Here is a 23,526-nt window from a genome sequence, read left to right on the forward strand (position 1 = left end):
GCAAGCAAGTCAGATGCTCATCTTTTTCTGAGGTATTATCCCATCAACTTGCAGTTGCTGCATTAGTACTAACAAAAGCTGGCACTGTGAAATCAACCGAGAGTCAAGCCAAAGCGCATTTCTGATGTCCAAGGCAAGGAAAACTGTGATTCAAGGCCCAGAATTTGCAGCCTCTGAGATCTGGTTTGCCTCCGTGCCATACTGCCCATGCAAATGGATTGAATCGGGAAACCTCGCAAAGTCTGGCATTTATCATGTCAGGCCACTTGGCCATAGTTGTGATGATCTTAAGCTTTAGGTCACTTTATTCACTTGAGCCTACAAAACTGAAGATAACCCCATTAAGCTGGAGCTGAGCAAAAGATCATGCAACTGTCACAGTAAAAGACTGTTTCACTGTGTTTATTATCACAGGCAGGATCCCAGCGTACCACATTTGCAGATCTGATACAACCCAACAAAGGCAACCAGAAATACAGGACTATTAACTTCATAACCCATTTTTTTTGATGCCACTTTGGTAATCCCAGGCACTGAATTATAAAACTCGATTCTGTTACATTAAGATACTTGGTAATCTCAGAAGTCCTTTGACTCATCATCAGCTCAACAACGTGGAATTGTTGAGTAGGTAGTAAAATATGGAGACATGTAGGCGTATAAGTTCCTTTAATTTGTATCCTAGGCCAGGTGATTTTGACTGCTTCAGAGCTTACATCTTGACTGCCTGCGGGATTTTGGTCTAATCTGATAGGGGAATCTGCGGTGGGAGTAGCACAGCACTTACCTGAGTTGTTTGTGCAGATCCAAATCACTTGCGCAGGTGTGCAAAGCAGCACTAGTCCCTGAAGGGAGAAAAATTGTCCGGCTGGGAGTTTGCTATGGTCTCACTTTCTCAATAACATCTGCCCCGCTGGGATCATTCTCTGTAATCAAGAAATAGAAGACTCAGTCACATTTCCTCCATGACCAGATTCAAGAAGAGAAACAATACCGGGTTTTCATCCCTGCTGTGAGAGGGGTGAGAAAATTGCCAGTCATGGAGGGTGGCTTGGATCTCACTGTTGATAAAGCTGTTCACAAGGGGACCCCATTCTGAGTGCAAAGAGGAGCCTGAGCTTTATTTCTCTTATCACATATTTTGTTCTTTCATGTGTACATTTCCTATATGCTCAGATATAACATTATTAGTGATGTACATTGTTCCAAGATACTGACAGTACTAAATTTTATTTCAACGAGGTTTTTAAAATTGTAAAACTTACAAATGAAATTGCAATTAACTTCACTTCGATGTTCAGCCTTTGCAGCATCAGCACGTAACAGATTTTTAAATTCTCTCAAAAGCCTGCCCGTACAAGGGACGTTATCTTCACACACCTGCGGCTGACGTTGGCACGGGTATTACGAAGCAGAGGAGTTTTACGAAACCGAGGGAACTAGGATTTGGCGCATTTCCTCGTGTATCCGCTCAGGCGCGTACCCAGCGCTGTCACGTGTCGGACTCTGCCGCGCTTCGCCTTTCCTGCGCAGTCAGCGCGTTTCCCGTGGCGGCAGCTGGAATGCTGCTGAGGTAATTTCGCTGGCTCAAAGGCGTACGTGCGGCCAGAGGCGGGCCCTGTCGCCGCCGCCCGACACGCTTTCTACCCAAGTCCTCTTCAACACAAGGCGCCCGGGGCAAGCGCGGCCAGCGGGGGCTCTCCCGCACACCGCCCCCGGCAGCGCCCAGCGCTCCCACAGCGGCCAGCGACGGCTGCGGATCCGCGCCTCGATCACCCCGCCGCACTGCGCTGAGGCGGAGGAGCCGCTGTGGAGAGCCGCGCCGCCGGCCCGGCCCGCAGCCCCTCAAGGCGCCGCGCCGGTGGGCACCCACACACCCGCGCTCCGGTCGGCCGCGGAGCTGCGCTTCAGCCCGCCGCTCTGGGTTCCGCCGCCGGGCTAGGGCGAAGGCACGCTGCCTGCACCGCGCGGTGTCGGGGACACCCGGGCTCCGCTGTGGGACGCGGTGGTGGGGGCGCAGCGGCCCCTCGCTGCCGGCACGGAAGGGTTAACAGCCAACCCCCCCCCACGCGGAGGCGGTTGGGGCGGCTCCGCCTCCCATTCGACCGGTGGCACGTTCCATTCCCCCCGCGGGGTAGCTCTTCCTCCCTCCGCCGCGGCGGCTCTCCTCGCCCCGCAGGAACAGAGGACGGCGCCGGAAGCCTGTTCGTTAACCACCCCCCTCCGGGCTGGGTGGTAGGACCCACGCGGCGCCGCGCGGGCGGGCGGTCCAGGCCCACCTCTCCCTACTTCGCGCCCCTCCCCGCCGCGCTGGGCGGTGGTAGGGCCCGCTCCGCCTCTCCCTCCCCCCCTCTCCCCCCCCGCGGCGGCGCGGGTGGTGCGTCCCGGCAGCAGCCGCGTCCCGGCCGGCGCCCGCCCCCTCCGCCTTGTCATTGATGTTGTTGTTTTTGTCGCAGGAGCCGGAGGCGAGGCCGGGGCCGCCGCCTGGGGCCGCCGCCGCAGCGGGGCTCGGGCCGGCGCCAGGCATGTCGGTGTGCGGGGAGGCGGTAGGCGCCGGCTCCCTGCCCAGCGAGCTGGTGGTCCACATCTTCTCCTTTCTGGCGGGCCCCGACCGGCTGCGAGCCTCGGCCGCCTGCTCGCACTGGCGGGAGTGCCTATTCTACCCGGCCCTCTGGCCGCGCCTCCGCCTCAGCCTCCGCGTCTCGCCGGCCGAGCGCCCGCGCCTCGAGTTCCTCATGCGCAAGTGCGGCTGGTTCGTCCGTGAGCTCCGCGTACAGTTCGCCGCCGACAACTACCCCAGCGGCGGCGGCGGCGGCGGCGGGGGGGCGGCGGTAGCGGCGGCGGCGAGCGAGGGCGCCGCGGCGGCGGGCGACGGGGAGGCGCCGCCGCTGTGCCCGCGCTGGCTCGACCTGCTGAGGACCTACCTGGAGCTGGTGCTGTGCGTCCTGAGCAGCGTCCGGAACAACAGGTACCGCCGCCGGCGGCGGGCAGGGGAGCGGGCCGCGCTTCGCCCGGAGGGAAGGCGGCGGGGGAAGGGGGCAGGCTGAGCGCCGGAGCCCCCTGAGCCACGCGGGGCCCGGGCCCGGCCGTCCCGTGCGCTTTCGCGGGAGAGGGCGACGCCCGCAGCCGGCAGCGGCGTCTGTGGGAGACCCGCGGCGGCCGGTTCCTGCTGGGGCCGCGCCCGGGAGCCCCAGGGCGGCGGAGGGAAGGCCCGCGGAGCCCCGCGCTGCCGGCCCGGGAAACCCTGGTGTTCGTGCGGCTGCGAGCTGAGCAGAAACGGAGGCGCGCTGCTTCGCGCTGCCCAATTGTTGTCCTGTTCTGTAGTTTGATGGGGAATATAAACGCAGGCGTTTAGTTGGCAAGCTACTAGTCAATATGCGAAACAGATGTAGCTGCAGTAATAAAAACTTCTTCGTCTTTCTTGAAGGAAGGGGGAATGCAACTGCTGTGGAGCGAGTGAGAGCCGGGAGTTTGAATTTGCTGCTTAACAAGGCACCTTTCTCACTTTAAAATAGAAGCCTTACTACCGACAGGATTTAGACCTCTTATGCATGATTGAAAAATAATTCGTGCCGCGAGAAATTAGTAGGCAGGTGAAAATGGCAGCACCGGTGTTTTTCAGGACGGAGAAGGATGGAGTACTGCCCCAATGAAACACTTTCACCTTTCCAGCTATGAGGGGTTTTGCCGTTGAAAAGCTGAGCTTTCATGCCAGCTCTCCTGTTGCCGGCTAAACTGAGATTTGACTCCGTTTTAACTAGGAGGAGGTTTGGTTTTATTTGAAAAAATACTTTAGACGTAGGACTTTCTTGACCAAATTGAGTTTAAATGATAGAAATCTTTTCCTGTAGTTTGGACTTAAGATTATGTTTAGATCCTGCTTTTTCACAGACTTACTTTTGCAGGCTAGATAATTTCCTGAGGTTGGAGTTCTTTAAAGTGAAACTGCTTGCATTCTCTTTGCTGTGTGTGGGTGTGATCAAGATAAATATCTTTTTAAAAAGATAATAATCAGATATCTTAATATATGGCCTCCAGTCAGCACCCACGACAGGAAAACAAGGATATTAGTTAGGTTATGATGTGTTTGGAAAGCCATGCAGAGTTTAGGATAGGAAATGGTTAATATTTTTTCCCCTCTGTGTGTGTATAGCTTCACCTATCAAGGAAATAAAAGAAACCAACCCCCAAAACTGCAAGTGTTTCAGGGTATTTTTAGGATGAGTTAAACCTTGTGAATGGCCTTTGGAAAACTGCCTATAACTGAATCATGGTCTGATCACCACCCCTCTTTGGTTCTGGACAGATTAGAGAGTGGTTTGAGGCCTTGCTTGCTTTATTTTGAATTGTAGCAAGAGGACTTTAAATATAATTCCTCGTTGGTTTGAGATGAATGCAAATGTGGTATGTGAAGTCACACTTTCAGTTCCTCTGCTCTGTTGTGCCCAGCAGGTACTTCCCTGTGGTGTAGCTGTGATGGCTGAGAGTTACAAACCTTATTTCTGAAAACAGCTCGTGGGTTCCAGTTCATCTCTGTCTTAATTTATTTCTTGCCCAGCGAATCCTCGGTGTGCAGATCGTGATCATCTGTCTTGTTTGGGCTTCCCTTGCCTTTAAAGAGCTTTTGCTGAACTGTTGGATCTTTGGGAAATCCAGCTAATGTCATAAGTGGAAAAAATGTTGAAGTGATGTTGGTGGTGATTATCTGATATGAGACAAATATCTTGGACTACATGCACTTGGAATTTTAAAATAAATAGTATTTGCAGAGATGTTGCCTGGGGGGTTCGTTGGAAAAGCTAGAATGCTCTCCCCCCTTCCCCCCCTTCCTCTCCTCTGTCTCACTAAGTTAAATGTGTTGTGAGAAGGCTTTTGGTACACTTTTTCTTCTGAAAAGGACACTTGCTTTCTAAAGTTCTTTTTACAGATTCTCTGTGCCCAGTGTGAATCAGGACTGCAGTAAAAATGCTATGTAGAAGTAGTTGTTTCTCCAGTATCTGTTTTCTGATAGATTAGTATAATTTTGGTGGTAAGCCAGAGGTGAAAAGTTACCAGTTTTGATAAGAATTTGCATTACTGTGCTTTCTTGATGTCTGCAAATCATTTGCATGCTGCTCTTTTGAGATGAATAATGTATGACTTGGGAACAGAGGGTACCTGGTTATTACAACAGGCGCTTTTTTATGGGCGTTTAAAAAATTGGGGAGGGGGTTTACATTTAAACACTTGACCTTTTGTTCGTATTTACTTTCTGAATATACTCATTCACACACACGCACCCCCCGAACAGTCAAGGTTTTTAGTTTATTTTGATGTGTTTATTTCTTGCAAGGTAACTACCGATAACCGATTGGTTTTCGTGTAGAACACTGTGTTTTAGCTCTTTAAGTAGAGCTTTGGGAAGGAGCATCAGCATATGCCACATTGCTGCTTAGTTCTGACTGTGACCACATGTCTAAACCAGAGGCATTGTCATCTGCCTGATGCTTAGCTTTCTCGAAGGAATAACCACAGTCCAGTTGCTTTATTTCTCTGCTTCTGTTTATTCATCTGTAATGCAAGGATAATTAATAATTCCTTCCTGTGTTTGCCGTCTGTTCCTGTATGTGGGATAGCTATTCTAATTTCCAAAACGTTGGAAACAGCAGTGTTTTTAAATTCTGGAGTGGCTGAATCACTGTAAATGCATTCCTTTTGGAATTAAGTTTAAAACAGGATGGTTCTTTCATAACTCCTGTCAGCCCTCATGATAGCTTTTTGGCAGAGAAGTTCAAAGAACTTCCATCTTATACTTCAGAACCGGGAAGGAAGAAGTCTACTTTTGTGAAATGGTATGCTGTTTCTTAACCTTGTAATCTTGTTGTGGGCTTTTTAATCTATTATTAAACAACACAGTAACACGCACACCCCCTCCTTGCAGGGAAAAAAAAAAAAAAGTACTTCAGATGGCTCTAGAATTCCTTGAGGATTTACAATACCACAGGACCTAAGAAAAATAATGACTAAAAGTAATGTAATTTCTAAATGCTCTCTTGGGTAGAGGAGAACAATGTGTATTTTTGCTAAGAAAAGCATTTTCTGTACAACATAAAATTGCTAATTTCTAAGCAAGTCTGCATGTTAAGTCGCTAGAAAAATATTTCAGAGTGGCCTTTGCTAATTCTCATGGAATTAAGGAAATATCTACTTGTCTGCAACTTGGTTTAAAACCAACTGAAAATACTCTGTCGAGTATTGCTGCTGGCAGCCAGTTATCATCCACAAAGGTACGTTCTAGGCCTGTCTTATATTTCAGGTAGAGTTCAAGTCACCAGAAACTTTATCTTGTGGGTGGCAGCATATTACTCCCAAAATATTGCTTTAATAGCGTTGGGACCGTGATAAGCTCTAAAAATCCATAATTTATTTAATTATAAACCCTACTTTGGTAACATTTAGTGACCTGTGACTTTTCCATGACCTGTTATGTTTATGACAGTAAATGAAGCGAAGTAACAAAGTGTATTATTGCTTAAACAGTTGAGGATCTTCCTATTAAAAAGGAGGGGTGGTGGGCATAATGTTCTGTGGCAATATTTGGAGGGACAAATTTTTTCTTAGTGGCTCTTAAGAGATCCTAATAATCTGCGCTGCCTCAAATTGATCTTTCAAAACTGAGTTCTAGAAAGCAAGTGGGAGGGTGACAAACTTGCCGTGAGTCATTCCAGTGCATACGGCACCTAATAAGCACCTGCTGGTCATTCAGGAGAAAAATTCTATGTTCTTTTATGTAACTCTGAAATCCCAAAGTATGGTCTCTCCTTTAGTTGCTTATGAAGAAAGATAGGAAGGTAGTAACCATACATACACACACCCTTTCCTCTGCAGTGTGTTCATCTCTGTGACCTGTTTGATCTTTGCTGTGGAAACAAAAATGCAAGATTGTAGTAAAACTGTGGTATTTTGGTAAAGTATGGTATCCATCTCGGAGTTACCAAAAATTGGTGAATTGCTCAAAACAGTAGACTGCATCTGTATTTGAGGTTTTGTAATGACTCTCTTCTGTTGGTCTGTGCAGGCAGCTTAAACTGGCAAAAACTAGTATAATAATACAGTATGTGCCATACCACTTTATTCATGTTGAATGTAAGCAAGGCCATTTTGTTCTTTTTTTTAAATTGATTGTTTAAAAAGACCAACCAAAACTGAAGATGAGGCCTAGGAAGAAGCTTACTGCCTTTAGCATGCTTTTTGAGTTAGTGGAAAATAAATAGCTTAGAAATCCCCCAAAAACACGTGTTTTTCCCCAGCTTTGTGTATGGGTAGTACGTAGGATTAAGATGCCATTATGACTTTTAGCAAAAGATGACAATTAACTTCTAAATAATTTCATTTAAATAGCAGTCACTTTACTAACTCTCTGAAATAAAAATGAGATGTGAGCTGAACGCCATAGAGATTATATGACACTGCAAATAGTAACAAAAATCTAATATTGTGTTGAACTGTGACCAGGTTTGTTGATGGTAGTAACTGCTGGGAATGGAAAACTAATTGAATGTTTTCATTGCTTAAGTTTCGAGGCAGAGAACTTCTCCATGTGTCTCTGTAGTGTGCGAAATGGCAGTCAAATAGATGTAGTGGAAATGTGGGATACTAGTAAAGTGTTTCATGGGTCCTGTAGTTTGGTGGCTCTAAAATGAGTACCTGCATACGCTAGCGTTCACTGGGGATATGAGTAGCACAAAACAAGACCTGTGTGTGATGTAAATAATGCAGGTGATTCAAAATGTCTGAAGATGGTATTTTGTCTCAACTTTCAGAATTAAGTCACTAAGATCAGAAGATAAAATCTTAATTACAGCATTGGCTGTGAACACTGCCTTTCACACCAGGTGGAGGTTTCTGCTGCTTTCCCTGTCATACCAGACTCTCTCTTACAACTTTTGAGGAAAGAAGAGGTGGTGGTGCCAATGTCTTCAGACTTCCCTGCCAAGCCTATTCTTCAGTATGATCAGGCATCGTCTTTGTCACATTCATAGAATATTGAGCATGTGGTCAGGGCTTGGTTTATGTTAACATGTCATCAGTGCAGTAGTCCTGTATTTAAAAGACTAGATATTGAATGGTTAGAATTTCTGAAGCAGTTTTAAAATCTAGGTATTTTGCTCCAGTATTTGCCTGGCTCAGTAGGAAGCTTGTGGATCGTGGTATGAGGTTGTTCTTCACCTGCAGAAGAAAAGTAGCAACAGTGAGTAGATTTCAGGATACTAGTATATGGTTATTGAATACAGGAACTTCAAATGAAGTAAATTATGATTTATGGTAGATCCCAGTTACAGACTGTGCTTCATACTTACTTAAAAAATGTAAAACCTGACTACTTGATACTTGCCCCCCCTCCCCCCCTTGGTAAAATATCAGTTCATACTGCAGAAGTAGTGAGATAGCACCAGAGCTTCCCTATGCTTGAGCATTGTAATTGTGTTGCATTTTCCTCAAAGCTGATCTGAAGTATTAGCATATGATTCGTAAGCCAGCAGAAGTAAGGATTTATGTAACTCACTTAATTGTCAACTACAGGTTAATTGGCACCTGCTGTTTAAGATTAATTCAACTCATGTATCCATTTGTGATGAAACTGGAGTTTCTGCCATGTTAATTAATTACAGACTAGTCCTTCCATGTTAGGAGTAAATCTACTTTACAGCATGTATTAAAAATGTTACCCAAAACTAACTTTTGAGATTTTTATTTTTTTAACTAAGTGCCACACAGCTACTCTAAAACTGCAGTCATTTCCATATCTCTTGCTTGATAATTTTTAGGAATATAAAAGATGCAAGTTAGAAATAAACTGTACTATGGAAAGGAAAACCAACTGTCTAGCACATTGAGTCATGTCCAGCATAAACTTAGAGGCTGCTTTTTCACTTCTTTTTAGGCATCCCTTCTAGAAATCAAAATTGTCTGTCATGGTGGACCACTAATCCTCTTCTGGTCACTGATGGCAAATGCTAGAACAGCGTCCCCTGATTCGATGTAACAGAAATTAGACAGAGTGTGGGGAGCTTTCGCTTTTCCCATCTGAGGTTTGGGATTGCCTTGTCTGAGGCAGGTTTGGGCTCCCATTTGTAACCCAGCTGAAATACATAAGTGTTCAGTCAGGATTGTTTGTGGTTGCATTCTATTTGGGCATTGGATGAAATGTTAGATGTTAAAAGGAATAGGTATTTGATGTTTTCATCTGTGATGCTTAACACACGTGTTCCAAGGACTAAAAAGTGCATGAAAGCACTGCTAAAAGTTTTATTTAGGCTGCTTGGCCTACCAAAAATACTCCTGTTGTGACTGAAAACTGGCATTTGCTTTTACAGCTGGATTCAGCAGTTTGTGTTGTCCTTTTCCTCTCAGTACTTCAGTCTCTTTTTCTGTAGTTCCATATGTGCCTGTATTCTGGGACAGTAGGATGTTTCCCAAAACAGACTATATGTTCCATGTAATAATGTGTTCTTATTGTCGGTGTTTTGTCTTGTCCAGAATGATTCCTCACAGATTCCTTTTTATTTTGCTGTTTCACAGGAACCTCCAGAAGTTAAGTCTCTTTGGGGATATAAGTATTCTGCAGCAACATGGAAGTATATCAAATACATACCTCGGCAAGGTTGATCCTGATGGCAAGAAGATTAAGCAGTAAGTTATATTTTTAAATTATCAAGTACATTGAAATAATAAAACCAGATAACATAGCACAGATTTTCATGCCTGAAATATGTGACTGCGGAAGCTTTTAAGTTTTTTTTTAATAGGATGGGAATCTAAATTCTTAAATTGAGTTGATTTCTGTTCCTACTATTCACATGAAATAGTCTATTTTTGTGACTTTTTTCTTTTCGCTTTCTCAGCAGGGTGAGAATCCTTTCTTTCCTCTTTTCACTGTGTTCTAGAAACAATGTGTTAATGGTACCAAAAGGGGAAGAGGGATGGGGTGTTGTTACCAGCACCTCTACTATTGCCGCACATGAAAAAAAATTAGAAAAATAATCTGTTGTATTTCACAATAACTGAGGACATGCAGCAAGTAAACTTGAAAGAGAACATAAACACAGACAACTTATTTCAAGTTGCATCTCAAAACTAGGTTATGTATTTGCAGAATTCCTGGAAGAACGTAGCTCACAATGTGCTTGTTTAGTGCAGAGGTGTATTGTAGCTTGCCATAATTACATATGGTGCAGTCCTTGAATGCTTATCAACGGAATAGCTAGTTCTTCTTTGGAAAAGGTTAAATGCAGTGTAAAAAGCTACTGACTTTGGAATAAATTGCCACAGAGGGAGTGATGCTAAGTTAACTATTTTAGCAGTTCTGCTAAAACCTTCCATACAGATAAATTCTCAACACCATAATTTTAATTTGTGTCACTTTAAGTATCTTTCTCCCAGTAGTTTGGGAGTGAAATAATTACAGCCACTCTGGAGCTCTGCTGGTATTTTTTTGAGTGGTTCTAGAATTAGCGTAGGTATATCAGCAGATCGATGTCTGTATGTGAACGCAACCATCAAAGTAAAGGTTTGGTCCTGGCTTAAGTTTGCAAAACAGTGCAAATACAGATGTGTGTCACATACTGTGTCATCCATTATGCTTAGAATGCAGAACTTGGAGCATATGTGACATATGTACTGTAGTGCTGTGTGCGGGTAAAAGGCCGATTTGGTAAAAGCTCCTTTTTTTCCATATCCTTTATTGTGAAAACATAAATATATAATCAAATCTTTGCCAAGGGGCTTGAAGAGAGCCATCTAAGCAGATGTTTACTCAGCTGAGTGCATGGTTAAACATTTCTTCAAACAAGTAACAAAAATAAGTATGCACGTTTCAGAGCCATAAACCACTTAAAGCTCAGTATCTACTTTTAAGTTAGTCTTTTGGGTGAATATTGACCTTTGCACATTTTGGAATGAGCAAATACTGCCTCTTTTGTTTGGTTGGTTCTGGTGGGTTTTTTCCTGTTTTCTAGAATAAAACAATGTATTTGGGACCTGCTGGTCCTTTTCTAAATTAAAGGAAAGCTGTCAGTGTTTTATTGAGTATTCTCAAGTTCATCAGCACTAGCAGCAGATTTACTTCAGGAAGTAAATCTTTATGGCTCTTTAGTCTTGTCTTTTGTACTTGGTGTTTGCATCAGTTAAGTTGTAAAGCATGGGTGCTGATAACTAACACTGAAAGATGTTGAGCAACCTTTGGAGACAGTATTACTGGTAGTTGAGGATTTTGGAACCCATATGGTGATAAACATTGCTAGGTGTTTCAGAAACTTCCAATTAAAGCAGTCAGGGAAGAAAATGTGACATTTCCTGAAGTCCATAGCATTGAGCTGGGTGTAACAGATTGTGGGCAGAATCATAGCACAGAACCATTAGAATGCTCCTCCAAGTTAAGACTAAGGATTGTTCTGAGGGAGAGGAAGCTTTGGATTGTGTCTTCAAAAACACACTTTTGCACTGATCAGCATGGGTTTGTAATGCTTATTCTTTTTCTGTATAGCATACATGTCCCTGGTTCCTTTCTAAAATTCTCTTTACAACTTAGTGCCTTGGTGTGGGGAGCTCAGCATCAGCATGTCTTGAGCTGAACAAAGAGTTTAAAATTTTGGCTTCCTGAAATCTGCTTACTATGATTTATCTGAGTGGTTCAGATGGTTTGATTCCCAAAAGAACAAGTTTAGCCTCCATTATTAACCAAAATCTTTTGATTGACCTTTTTTAATTAAACAAATGGGCTCCATATGCATCTTAGTAGTATGTTTGCTTTCTGTGCAGGGCCATCAATGTGCTTCAGTACTGGTCAGGACTGTTCTTTGGGCTTAAAAAGTGAATCAGCCTGTCTAGTCAGCCTTTGGTCTGTCTTCTGGCTGAAAGCACCATTTCAGGCATTAATTGTGAAACTAACATTTTGAGTTTTTTATTTTTTAATCTGTTCTGCTCTGCTGTGATCAGTTGTAGGATTCAGGTTGATAGTGAACATCCCTCAATTGCCCCTTACAGGAAGGAAAGGGGACTGATGTATGCTTGTTGAGGCATCACTAGGTTATGTTGCTTTCTTGCATGTGCTGAGCTCTGCTTGTGTTTTGTGTTACACATACTAAACCATGCCTAAACTTTAGTTTTATAAGTGAGCTTTAAGATAACTGTGTGTAAGTTAGGATAAATATTGTACTACATGCTAAGCAGTTGAAGTAAAAGTTACTATGATTACAAAGTGGGTGCTAATTCCCAAATATTCACTTATGATGTCTAAATTTCTAGAACACAGTTCAAACTTTTCTTTTTTTGCAAACTCCAGTTAGATGCAGTCTGCCTATGAAAAATAGGATGTACTCAAGAATGTGCAGGGGAGGAAAACCCCCTGATAGGGTGTTTGAAAGACTTATTTGAAATATGTTAAAACTAATGGGCCGTGGTTTATATGGGTGCTTCCTGTCTGGCCTTTAACAAATCAGGTACTAAAAACAATCCAAAAGTGATTACTCTGAAGTATTCTCTATTGACGTGTTTGATCTCTTTTTATTAAATTGGCAAAGAACTGGGGAAAGCTTTCTTAGAACCTACAGGTTGGTAGACTTGTCACCACAAATCTAAATACTTGTATAAATACTTTGCTGCTTGCACTAATAAGTTTATGTGTAGATAGCATTAAATCAGTATCTCTCTTTTAAGAAGTTATTTAATGCAATTCCCATGGGGGAGAAAACCTACCCTGCAGCTGCAGAGTTCTGTATTGCATTTCTTTGTGTTAAATTGTGTGAGTACTAGAACAATACTCTTCTAACTTAGATGTTTAGGTCGTTTGAGAAACACAATTTAAACAGATTTTTTTTTTTTAGTGCAGTGAGGTATGTAGATGGTAGTATTCTGTATTCTACTAAGCATCTCAAAATCGATTTGTCATCTCTTCAGTTGTTCTGTAAAATATTACAAGCACTATTCAGATTGACTACTTAAGCTATTACAAAATAAGCTACCATTGCTGCAACCATTACAGCACCATTTGTAGGTGTGTAGGGTGAGAGTGGGGAGGGAAGAGGCATCGTTCATTAGAAGATATTAGAGAGGTTTCTGTGGTAGAACCTTTCTCTTTGGGGGCTGGGGGATTGTCAGAATCTGCCCTCAATTTAAGAATCATCAGGAATAATTGTGAAACAGACATTGCCAGGATCAAACTGGGCTCATCTGAACTGTAGAAGAATTTAGGAATAATATAGCAAAACTACCCTATCTGTGACTCTTGACCTGTTGTTTAAAACTGTGTTTAGTTTGTGTTGTGGTTGCCAGTCCTCAGTTAAAAAAAAAAAGAAATAAAAAAATCAGAGACTATCCGGAAGAACTGAAGTCTTTAAACCTGATGCCTATACTAGGCAAAACCTCAGGAACTATTCTGAGGTTTATAATAGAGAGATACAGTAAACACTCCAACTTTTCCACTTAAAAAGAGAAGTCAGGCCTTGCAAACTCAGTATGTTTTTAGGAGAAGGAAGAAAGCACATGCAAACAAGAGAGAGGATGAATAAGGATTTGCAGAGAGAGAGGATGAATAAGGATTGATCTTTAAACTTACAACAGAAGGATTATGGGGCATCAAAGGTGGTAGGTGACAGGTTCACAGTGAGCAAGAAAGGGGGGAATCACCCTGCAGAATTCTTATTGGGTGTTACAGTTGCTAAATGTGTACTTGAATAAATTTGAAGAAGTGGGGTCCCTGCGGGTTACTGAATACAAAGAGCTACCTCCGGCCTGTGGGTCTGAGTTACAAGTGTTTGCAAAGTAGGGAGATAATTTGAGAAATACCCCTATGTGCTTTCCTTGTTCTGTTGCACTTCTTAAGGCGTCAGTGTTTCTTTGCTGTCAGTCAGGATACTGGGCTAAATAAGCCTTTAATTTTGTCTGGATGTTATCTCGATTAAAGATACATGGATGAGAATAACAACTTTGGAACAGTGTTTTGCTTAGATGCAGAAAGCATGCAGATATTCCTAGCTATAAAGAAAAAACCATTCTGTGCAAAACACTACCTGATTTGAGGCACAGAGGTTTCTGCTGGTTTCATGCTGGAGGTGTTTACATCTTATTTCTTGACGTTTTGTGGAACTGTCATAACCTGGCTCAGCTGCTTCCCTTCAACGTTGATCTTTCCTTTGGGTGACCAGGGTTTGAGATCAAATGCTACATACGTGTCCTAAAACATATGCTCAAAGAACACTTGTCATTTGAATTTGTCTGAGATTGAAATTGTAGCAGGTCCAAGTTGTGTTGGTAAAACTTAAAACCTGTTGACACTTGAAAATCCAGTTAGCTGTACATTTGGAATTATTTAAAGAATCATCTTCTTACATGTTTGTTCTTTACCCTTTAATGAGCAAAGTCGAGCAGGTAGCTTCAGATCATTCTGACTTACGCTCAAAGTCAAGTTTCTGCAACCTTTCATTGAAAATTACTTATTTTTCCATACTGAATTTGCAGTTCTGGAGAGGTTAGCAAATACAAAAAGCTGTTTTTAAAAACAAGAGCTGTGTTTTAAAAGCATTACAGGTTTTCTTATTTGCATAACCTTAAAATGTATGTGGGAGGGTGTTAAATACGTGCTGGAAAATACATGAAATGAAGGTTCATAGTGTGCCACTGTTTTTGAAAGACAAAATACTTTATTTTTCACAAGCTGGCTTACAATTTTAACCTTTCCACCGTGCAGTGAGGGTTAAATTGCTGTGGGAGGTCTGCAAAGTCAGGTTCTAACACTTGTAGTTCACAAGAACCATAATAATAGCACCTTCCTACAGAATAAGGCCATAAATGAAAGAAGAATCTGGAATAAAAAATGGAATGGTATGCAATGGGTAAGACTAAACCATGTTTAACAGGATCATTGTCTGTTTTGTTTACTTGCAGAATCCAGCAGCTGTTTGAAGAGATATTAGGCAATAGCAGGCAATTGAAATGGCTGTCTTGTGGGTTTATGCTGCAAATAGTAACTCCCACATCATTGTCCTCCTTATCAAACCCCATAGCCAACACCATGGAGCATCTGAGCTTGTTGGACAACCACATCCCTGGTAATACCACTCTTATCACCGCGGTTGAATTGGAGCGCTTTGTGAATCTGCGTTCGCTCGCTTTGGATTTCTGTGATTTTACAGCTGAAATGGCAAGAGTCCTGGCTGATAGCAACCATGTGCCTTTGCATCGACTGTCTCTCCTGGTCCACAGTGTTTCCATAATGCACAAGTCATTGGACAGTATGCCAGAAGATGAGAATTGGAAGGCGCTGACTCGCAACAGCACTAATCTTCGGGTCTATATAATGGCTTTTGATGTCAAAAGTGATGATATGTTAAGGATTCTTAAGCCCAGTATCCCCTTAGAGAGGATTCACTTTGACAGCTACATCACTTGTGTTTCAGGGGCTGTTGTTGACCTCATATCCAGGCAGTATGACAAGTTCCTCACTCACTTTATCCTAATGAATGATGTGATAGATATGTCTGGCTTCCCAGATCTCAGCGACAACCGGAATGAAGATCCACTTGTCTTACTAGCCTGGAGGTGCACAAGACTGTCTCTCCTGGCTGTTCATGGTAGGTAATATGCTCTGCGGGCATAGTATATGACTTGGAAATACTTGCAACATTTCAGCCTTTTTAATCACAATGTGTTTTACTGGAGTGGTGTTCGAAAGTCTGCTGCACAGTTGCTATATGTTCTGTTGTACCTTGTACTGATATTTTTGTGTTTGAAAATTTGGTGGTGTTTATTGTGTATGAGTTCTAAAAGTACTTGTAGCTTACTAACGTCTGTTGAGAAGTCACACAGGATTTTATAAGACTTCTCACAGAAGTGAGGATCACTAAGAACTGAGCATTCCAGGGGGCTTATCCTGAAAGTGGTCTGCATTATGCACGTTCCACCAGGTGGCTGGTTATGTGACCGTGAACACTGAAAACATTTGCTGTTTTACTATGAGCTCATATGCTGGCAAGATGAGATGATTGTGCTTCCTGTTTGTAAATGACACGGGGAAGTGCCCTAAGGCTGAGGGGAGGAAGTCTGTTACCAGTTTGGTAAGACTTTGCCAGAAGATGAAAGCTGAAGAATACAATGCAGAGGAGGGTGAGTTGGTTTCACCAGTAATACTAGGACTAGGTTTATCCCACCTATTTATTTGCCATATAATTGCAAATAATAAAAAAGCATGCATTTATATTCAGTTCTCTCATCAGTACAGTACTTGATAGAGGTTACAGTTGTTTAGCAAATTTGAAGGTGCCTGAAACTGAAATAATCCAGAAGAGTTCTTTTTGTTTGTGCTGGAATCAGCTTACCAAGACCAATCGTGATGATGCGTGAAGGAGTTAAATAATGACTCTGTATTGTGTTGCATAAGAATAAGCTGTCCTCAGACTGCTTGGGGGAGTAAAGCTCCAGTCATTCAGCACAAACAGGGAGAGACCTTCAGCAGTGAAGGCTGTACATTCACATTTCCTTGGTTGAAGTCAGAAGGTTGTGCTGTACCTGCCAGGAAAAGTTTTTTCCACTGTCTTCTACTGAAAAATCATAAGGAAGGCGGTGGTGGGGGAATCAGTTCAGCTGTTTCTCCTTTATAGTTTCCAGGTCTGACCAATTTTTGGATACTGGCATGTGACTGTACCACTCTAAATGTGCATTTTATGGGTTTCTTTAAAATTTGGATACAAGTGTGAGGACTTAAAAAAAAAAAAAAAAAAAAAAAAAAAAAAATTAAAAATTAAAAAGTCTTACCCTAAATTCTCCTCCTCCTCCAGAGAAGTCCTCTAATGCATTATCTAAACTTAAAAATATGGTGAAATACCTGAAATAAGCTAGCACAAGTATCTTTTAATACCAGTGCATGACTATTCAGCAGAAGGAATTAGTCTGTGCAGGTTATTGGGAATGCAAATGCCTTCTACAGTTCTGTGTAGCAAATGGGTGATGCTGCATCTTCATTTGGAGAGATGCTGTGTATACCTGGGAGAGAGAATGGCCAAGTATCAACCTTGCTGTGGTGTTGAGATCCAGATTCTTTCCCCTTCTTTTCTCCCCTCCTTGTAGCAGAAGCTAGCTAAGCTGCTTATAAATGCCTCCTGATCGTTTTAAAGCTGTGAATATGACTCCTCTGGTACTGTAGCATAAGCATCTTCCTTCAAGAATAGCAACTGTGAAAAGAACATGACTAGGAAGAAAGATCTAGAATGCTGTGATGCTTTAGTGCAGTGTCTTAGGCTCACGCTTTTGTTTTCTGAGGCTTACCATAAAATGGTTGCTGGCTCCATAATTCATTTTATATGTAAGTGCTCAGGTTTCGCCTGTCTGCTGAAGAGGTTATTTTTCAGTTTCCAGTACTACTCAGGGGTTGCTGATGGTGGTGGTTCGTTTTTGGATTGTTTGGGGTTTTTTTCCCCCCCCTTCTCTCCTTTGCTGTTAGCTCTGAAAAAGGCTTTTGTTTACGTATAGTTTTTTAATTTCCCAGCAGCTTAATTTTCCCAGTTCAGATACTGTGCAGACTGCAGCTTTACTTGGAATTTAAGAGGGTATCTCACCAAGAGAATGATGATGAAGGCAGAAACGAGCCTTTCCTTTTGCAATGGAAGGGCTGACTTAGCAGAGCTCCCAAAAAATGGGAAGTTCCCAGGTTATTTGTGGTTTGCATCTGAATAAGGAGGAGCCCAGCATTTGCCTTAGCCAGGGTACAGAAAGGTAACAGGGCAGTAGGAGTTTTTAAAGAGGGATGCCATTATATACTAAGGGGGAAGCTTTGTAATTATTTTAAATCTCAGATGGAATAACAAGATATATGTAGTTTTTGGGGGGTTGGTGTTGGTTTTTTTTTATTTATATATATACTGGTGTGCCCTATTTCCTGGAGAGGATTTTGGTTTGTATGTTTTGGGGTTTTTTTTCTTTGTTAAATCTACCTCTAATGGAACAAAAGCAGACACTTTCTTCTAGCGCAAACAGTTTTAAGAAAATCCTTTTATACATTCACTTGAAATAACTGATTACTCCTTTTAATTCTATTTGTTTCTACTACAGAGTAGATCACAGGAGGTTTGAAATTGTAGCTGTAACTTGTAGTAAGGAAGTCCACTTTTCTACAAATAGTGGAAAAAGTTAGATCTGGAAAAGCTTGGTCAAACTACCTGAAATATTTTTGATAATTCTTTCTTTATTCAGAATATGAAATGGAGGTTTACCACTTGCAACCAAAAAAAATCCCCATGCTGTAGGGGGATTCTGCCAGATGGAAGATGACAAATAGGGGACATTGGGATGGTTTGCTACTAAGTACTTCTGTAACAAAAAAAAGCCACGTAGCAAAATGACAGAGCAACTTACTTTTTCTTCTTCTTCTTCTTCCCCCTAGGTTACACAGTTTGGGCTCATAATCTTATAGCAATTGCTCGTCTTCGTGGCTCTGACCTGAAAGTTCTGGAAGTCACGGAAGAAAGCATTGATTTTGACCAAGGAGAACTGGCTGATCAGGATGTGGATCCAGTACACAATCTCATTGAGCAAGTATCTCTCGGATTGGGTCGACCTTGGCACGCCGTCATGGACATAGAGCTGCTCAGTGTCTTCACTGAGCCAACTTGTCACTTCTACAGAGAGATGCAAAGCTTCAGTGAAGGCATTTAGCTCCTTATCTACAATTCCTGTGGTTACATATGCAAGTAGGGTCCTATTATGTTTTTTTTTTTTTTTTCAGTAGTGTGAATTAACCCCTTTTGTGCTGTGTTTAATCAGTATTAGCTATATAGAATTATATATGTGTATTCTACTTCTTGATCAAAGAACGTAGTCGGGTATTGGTTTAGAAGCTGAAAGTGGCAGTGTTTAGGGTTTTCACGGTTAATGGACTTGTCTACCAAACCTTACAGAGGCACAGCCAAAGGCTGTCCGAGGTTGCCGGCTAACTTTACTTCTACTGAGTAACTGCTTTTGTAATGATTTTTACTCTTATATCGGAGTTCTGTGCTCAGGAGCCAACCCTTTTTGATACCCATATCCATAGCCCAGTGGATTTCTGTGCTGTCATTGTGTGCTTAATCTGGTAGCATGCTACTTAATAGGCTTAAAGGAAGAGAAGTCTATCCAGGGCTGTTCATCATAAGACTCTCACCTTGCTTTATTTCACGTGCAGATTCTGAAGCATGACTTAACTCCCATTCTCAGCTGTTCCTAGCTGGTAAGCGGCGGGGCGAAACACTAGCTGTTCAGGTACCTGCACTTCCAGATCCACTCCATGAGCTGTATGTAGTCTTTCGGATTCTTTGCAAACTCCTCCTTGTTTATTCTCGTGTTCTGTCATCCTCCTTAAAAGTTAGCTTTGGGCCAAAGTTTAAAAGAAAAAAAGCAAGAATGTGCACTCCGATGAGGTAAAAACATAACAGCGAAGACTTCAGTACAAAGGTATACACCTGCAAACAAACATTAGTCGTGAAATCCCTAGCAACCGAGTCACTGGATTTTCTCTGTCAGCGCCTGTGTCAGCTGCCAAAGAATAGATTAAAAACGAAGAAGTGCCCACATGCTGGCAGGGGCAGGCCAACTTTTGGCCAGCCAGATACTGCTAGATTGTAATATATAAGGTCGAATTTCGACCTGTGGTACACAGCTGTGCTGTGGCTCAGTCAGCAACCTCAGAACTCTTAACAAACATGCACCTGTTTCACTGTGAATAGTGAATGTAAAGGAAGGAAAGGAAGCAAATACAAAGCTTGTTCTATCACAGGTATGAGCTGCTATGATGCATGAAGAACATTCCATGAAGTATGTTTTAAAATCTTGTTATATCTGAGAGGCTTTAAAAGCCGATTTAACTGTTTCAGGGCAACCGCGGTACAGACGTGGTCTCTGTGAGACTTCCACCTGACCCCAGTTTTAAGTGGTACGAATGTTGTGCATTTAATGTTTAAAGGACAGTCTGCAATAATAAAGTAAGTGGCCAACGTGGGTGCCCAGCAGTGCTGAGACCTGGCTGCTATATTGTAAGCTTTGGAAAACACAATTTATGCAACAGATGTCCAGATATGATTCTATTTATGGAAAAAGTTTATATGTGTTTTACAAATGGTTTTACCATCTTATATTAAAATGACCTTTTGACAGGTGTGCGCTGTTTTGTCTCCAGTGAGCACATACCATGCGGATTTTATATGTACATCAGTAGAGTGAATCCACTGGCACAGTGTGTGTATATGCCAGATGTGGTGAGATTTTATCTTATAAATGTGATCAGACAAAAAAAACTCCTGACAGAAAATGTAAGGAAACCAGCTGAATGTTTGAATTGATGACTGATGTTGTATGGTTTATGTTAAATGTATATTCTTTTAATCAATGAATAAAGCATTAAAAATTGATCACTGTATAAAATACTTTATTGTATCAGCATGAAGATTTTTAGGATTAAAAAGCACCATCGTTGATAAGCTGTGTGTAACTGGTAGCTCCCGTTGTGTTTAGGTCAACAAAAGAGTCTAAAATAAGTCGTACAGTATTTTTTTCCTTTTATTTTTTTTAATTTGGCTGAGTTTTGCCAAAGTTTTTTGCAGGGGTGGAGAAAGGGGAAGGACGCTTTGCTAAAGATCAGGCTATCGGACCAGTTAGCACAAACAGTATATCGTGATATGACTTACTAGACTGATACAGTAAACTGTGGACTATAGACTATAGAAGACTATTTTTGAGAAATTCCTGCTGCATCTGTTGCAATTGCTTAAATCAAAATCTAATGTGCTCAAGAAAAATAATGTGTAGTACTTCTTTGGTGTCCCACTATTAAATAGATTCTGAATACCTGCAATGCTTCAGTTTGACGTTTTATCTGTACGCAGAGTACATAGCTGTGCATTCTGAATGGAAGCTGCAAGTGCCTGGTAAGCTGCTGAGGAGCTGCCGTGCCCTGTACTGCCTGGTTGTGCTGTGAGGATTGTCAGAGTGGCTGTTCAGTGTGTGCGTGCCAAGCACTGGTTTGATTTCAGCTGCTGCATCTCCCTTTCCTTGTAGTCCAAACTGCTGCCAAGCCCTGAGACTTCCTGCACTGCTCGTGGTTTAAGCAGTCTCCTAGATCTAGACTTGCCAAGAAGGATCATTTGCCAACATACCGAGAAGATGTGGTGGGTAATAAAGATCAGGTAAATACAGTTACAGCTTTTCATATTCCAGCAGAGCGATGGGACTTGGTGCCTTTCAGGGCTCAGGAGGGAGGCTTATGTAGCAGTGCAATATGATTGTGATTGTTCATCAGCATCTGCACCTGAAATTTGGTTGTAAAGTGATTGAGATTTCTGGCTTTTTCTGTGCGACTTCCTGAAGCAAATGTTGTGTCCTCTGGCTTAAAACAGAGTTGCAGGATGTTAATTTTATCTCCGCAGATTACTGCATTTTTATGGAGAATGGCCTCAGTGCAGCTGGGAAGTAACTTGTTTTAACTTTCAGTTACATAAATGTGTTTCTCTTTTTAGTCCAACCTATTTTCTGCTTTGCTTTTAATTAACTTAATGCTGAAAAATAAGATGAGCAGGAGAAACAGGCCACTTGAGGATGGGAGAGAGTTGTGCAGTCTTTTCTCTTACTGCAGTTCAAGCCACAGTGTGGAATATGGGCTGTGTCAACAGATGCCTGTTGTTAGAGCTCTATGTCTGATTTTTTTGCACCCAGTCTGCAGTCTAATCATTGGGTATGTCTTAAGTCCGGGGTATAAAGTCAAGCTATTTAAAAGAGACTACTGTAATCTTTCTTACTTCACAAGCATGGGGAGTCCAGCAGGGCCTGAGTGTGTGGTGAAACATGTGCGCTGAGCAGTGCTGGAGAATTACACTTCTGATTGATGGTTCTGTTGTCTTAGAAATACACAGAAGTTGGTTTTGTTGCTTGCTTGTATTTTTAGCAATCCTGAATTAGTGGTACCCAGATGAAAGGATTCAAGCTGAAGCAATATGGTCCTCATGTGGGAAGTGGGCTTGCATTTGGAGTGGGAGCTTACAAACCGTGTGAAATGACTTCGAGCTTGCATAATCCCAACTGGGATTTTAAATGGGGTTTTTTGTTTCTCTTTGTTTTTCCTGAAAAGAGAGTGATGCCAAGTTAGTCTTGCTGCATTCTAGATTTAGCAGCAGGAACTTGGAACGCAAGCCCTCAACTGTTAAAACTGGATTGCTTTTTCTTTTGGGGAACAGGGACTTCCCACATACACACTTGCGTGACCCTTCTCCATTCAACACACCTATGAACTACACCTTACAGTTTACTACAGCCTGCTTCGTGTTGCATCGACCTGAGCTTGTTTTCAGATTGTTTGCTTGCAAATAAGATTTTTTGGCTACTACTGGGGGGGGGGGGAACCCTCTGAAATGATTCCATTCTCTCTGTGGGATGATCTTGTACTGCATTATTTTAGTCCAGCTGTCTGCTGTTTCGCCTGCAGCTTCCAGTATCATTGTGGGCATGGAGTAGATTGTTTTGGTGGAGGAAGGTTTGTTTTTTGCAGACAGTTAACTTGGTTCCAAGCTAGAACAAATACTGAACCCACACAGAGAAAATACTGTGTGTGTTCAGAAGATACAGTTCCATTCACAAGTAGTTTGAAGCCCTTAAGGTGAGATGGCGGCTAAAAAAGGGCTCTTATGGTGGTAGTACTGTCAAACTAAGGACCTCTGGGCATCCACTGGTTCCGCTTACAAGAGTGAGCTGATAGTTGGCAGTTCTGGTTGTTCCTGATGGCAAGGGCAAGGGAAAATCCAAGTCATTCCTTTTAGAATCCCTGTGAAGTTTTTTCAGGCAAACTAGAGCCTTTAGAAACCAACTAATTGGCTAAAACTGATGCAACAGCTGAAGTAAGCTAAATAGCAGCTAAAACAATTCAATGTGGATGATGCTTTAAAATGTCTGTTGCCAGAATCTGCTGTTTAATAGTTCAAGTACGAAGGCTTACTAAGTGCCTCTGAGGGCTAAACTAGAAGTAGGAAGGAGGACAAAGGAGTTGAAGGAATGAGCCATGGAAATGTTCTGCAGCTGAAATAAATACGCTGATGTGGAAATACAGGATGGTAGGGGTAGGAGCAGGAGCCCGGAGCTGCACTCACTCCTCAGACTTGACCTAAGCACTTACAAAAAAGTGGGCTAGAGGTTTTTTTTGGTTACTCCTAATTACGGGGTGTGGTGGATGCAGGTTGTATTACAGGCTCAAACTGTTGTTCTGTGTGTCTGCAGAGAAGCGGGGGGGGTTGGCTGCTGAGCTGCCTGTTGCTGCTGTGACAAGTGGGGGCTTGCTAAAAATGGCTTCAGCTTTATTCACCTTAAAGGGTCCCGCACCAGGTGACTGTGTTGTGAGTAATTAGGTGGGTTTGGAGTTGAAGCTAAACTGGCAACAGCCTCCAGCAGAAGTCTTCAGCTTGTACAAGTCAGTAAACATGGAGGGAGGCTCCCTTTGGAAATGCCAGTGCCCTGGCTCTGCCCTGCCTGCGCCTGTTGTGA

General features: G+C 42.6%; 1 protein-coding gene across 1 annotated transcript; it reads left to right on the forward strand.

Moving 5' to 3' along the window:
* The first annotated feature begins 2,363 nt into the window (after window positions 1-2,363).
* On the forward strand, window positions 2,364-22,385 carry FBXO33 (F-box protein 33). The gene is made up of 4 exons (XM_030481338.1): window positions 2,364-2,968; window positions 9,562-9,672; window positions 14,923-15,608; window positions 18,413-22,385. Exons 1-4 carry the CDS (start codon window positions 2,436-2,438, stop codon window positions 18,682-18,684), a joined length of 1,602 nt encoding a protein of 533 aa, XP_030337198.1. The 5' UTR covers window positions 2,364-2,435; the 3' UTR covers window positions 18,685-22,385.
* Window positions 22,386-23,526: the final 1,141 nt, after the last annotated feature.

Source organism: Strigops habroptila, chromosome 4 (assembly GCF_004027225.2).
Source record: "Strigops habroptila isolate Jane chromosome 4, bStrHab1.2.pri, whole genome shotgun sequence".
NCBI classification, from domain to species: domain Eukaryota; kingdom Metazoa; phylum Chordata; class Aves; order Psittaciformes; family Psittacidae; genus Strigops; species Strigops habroptila.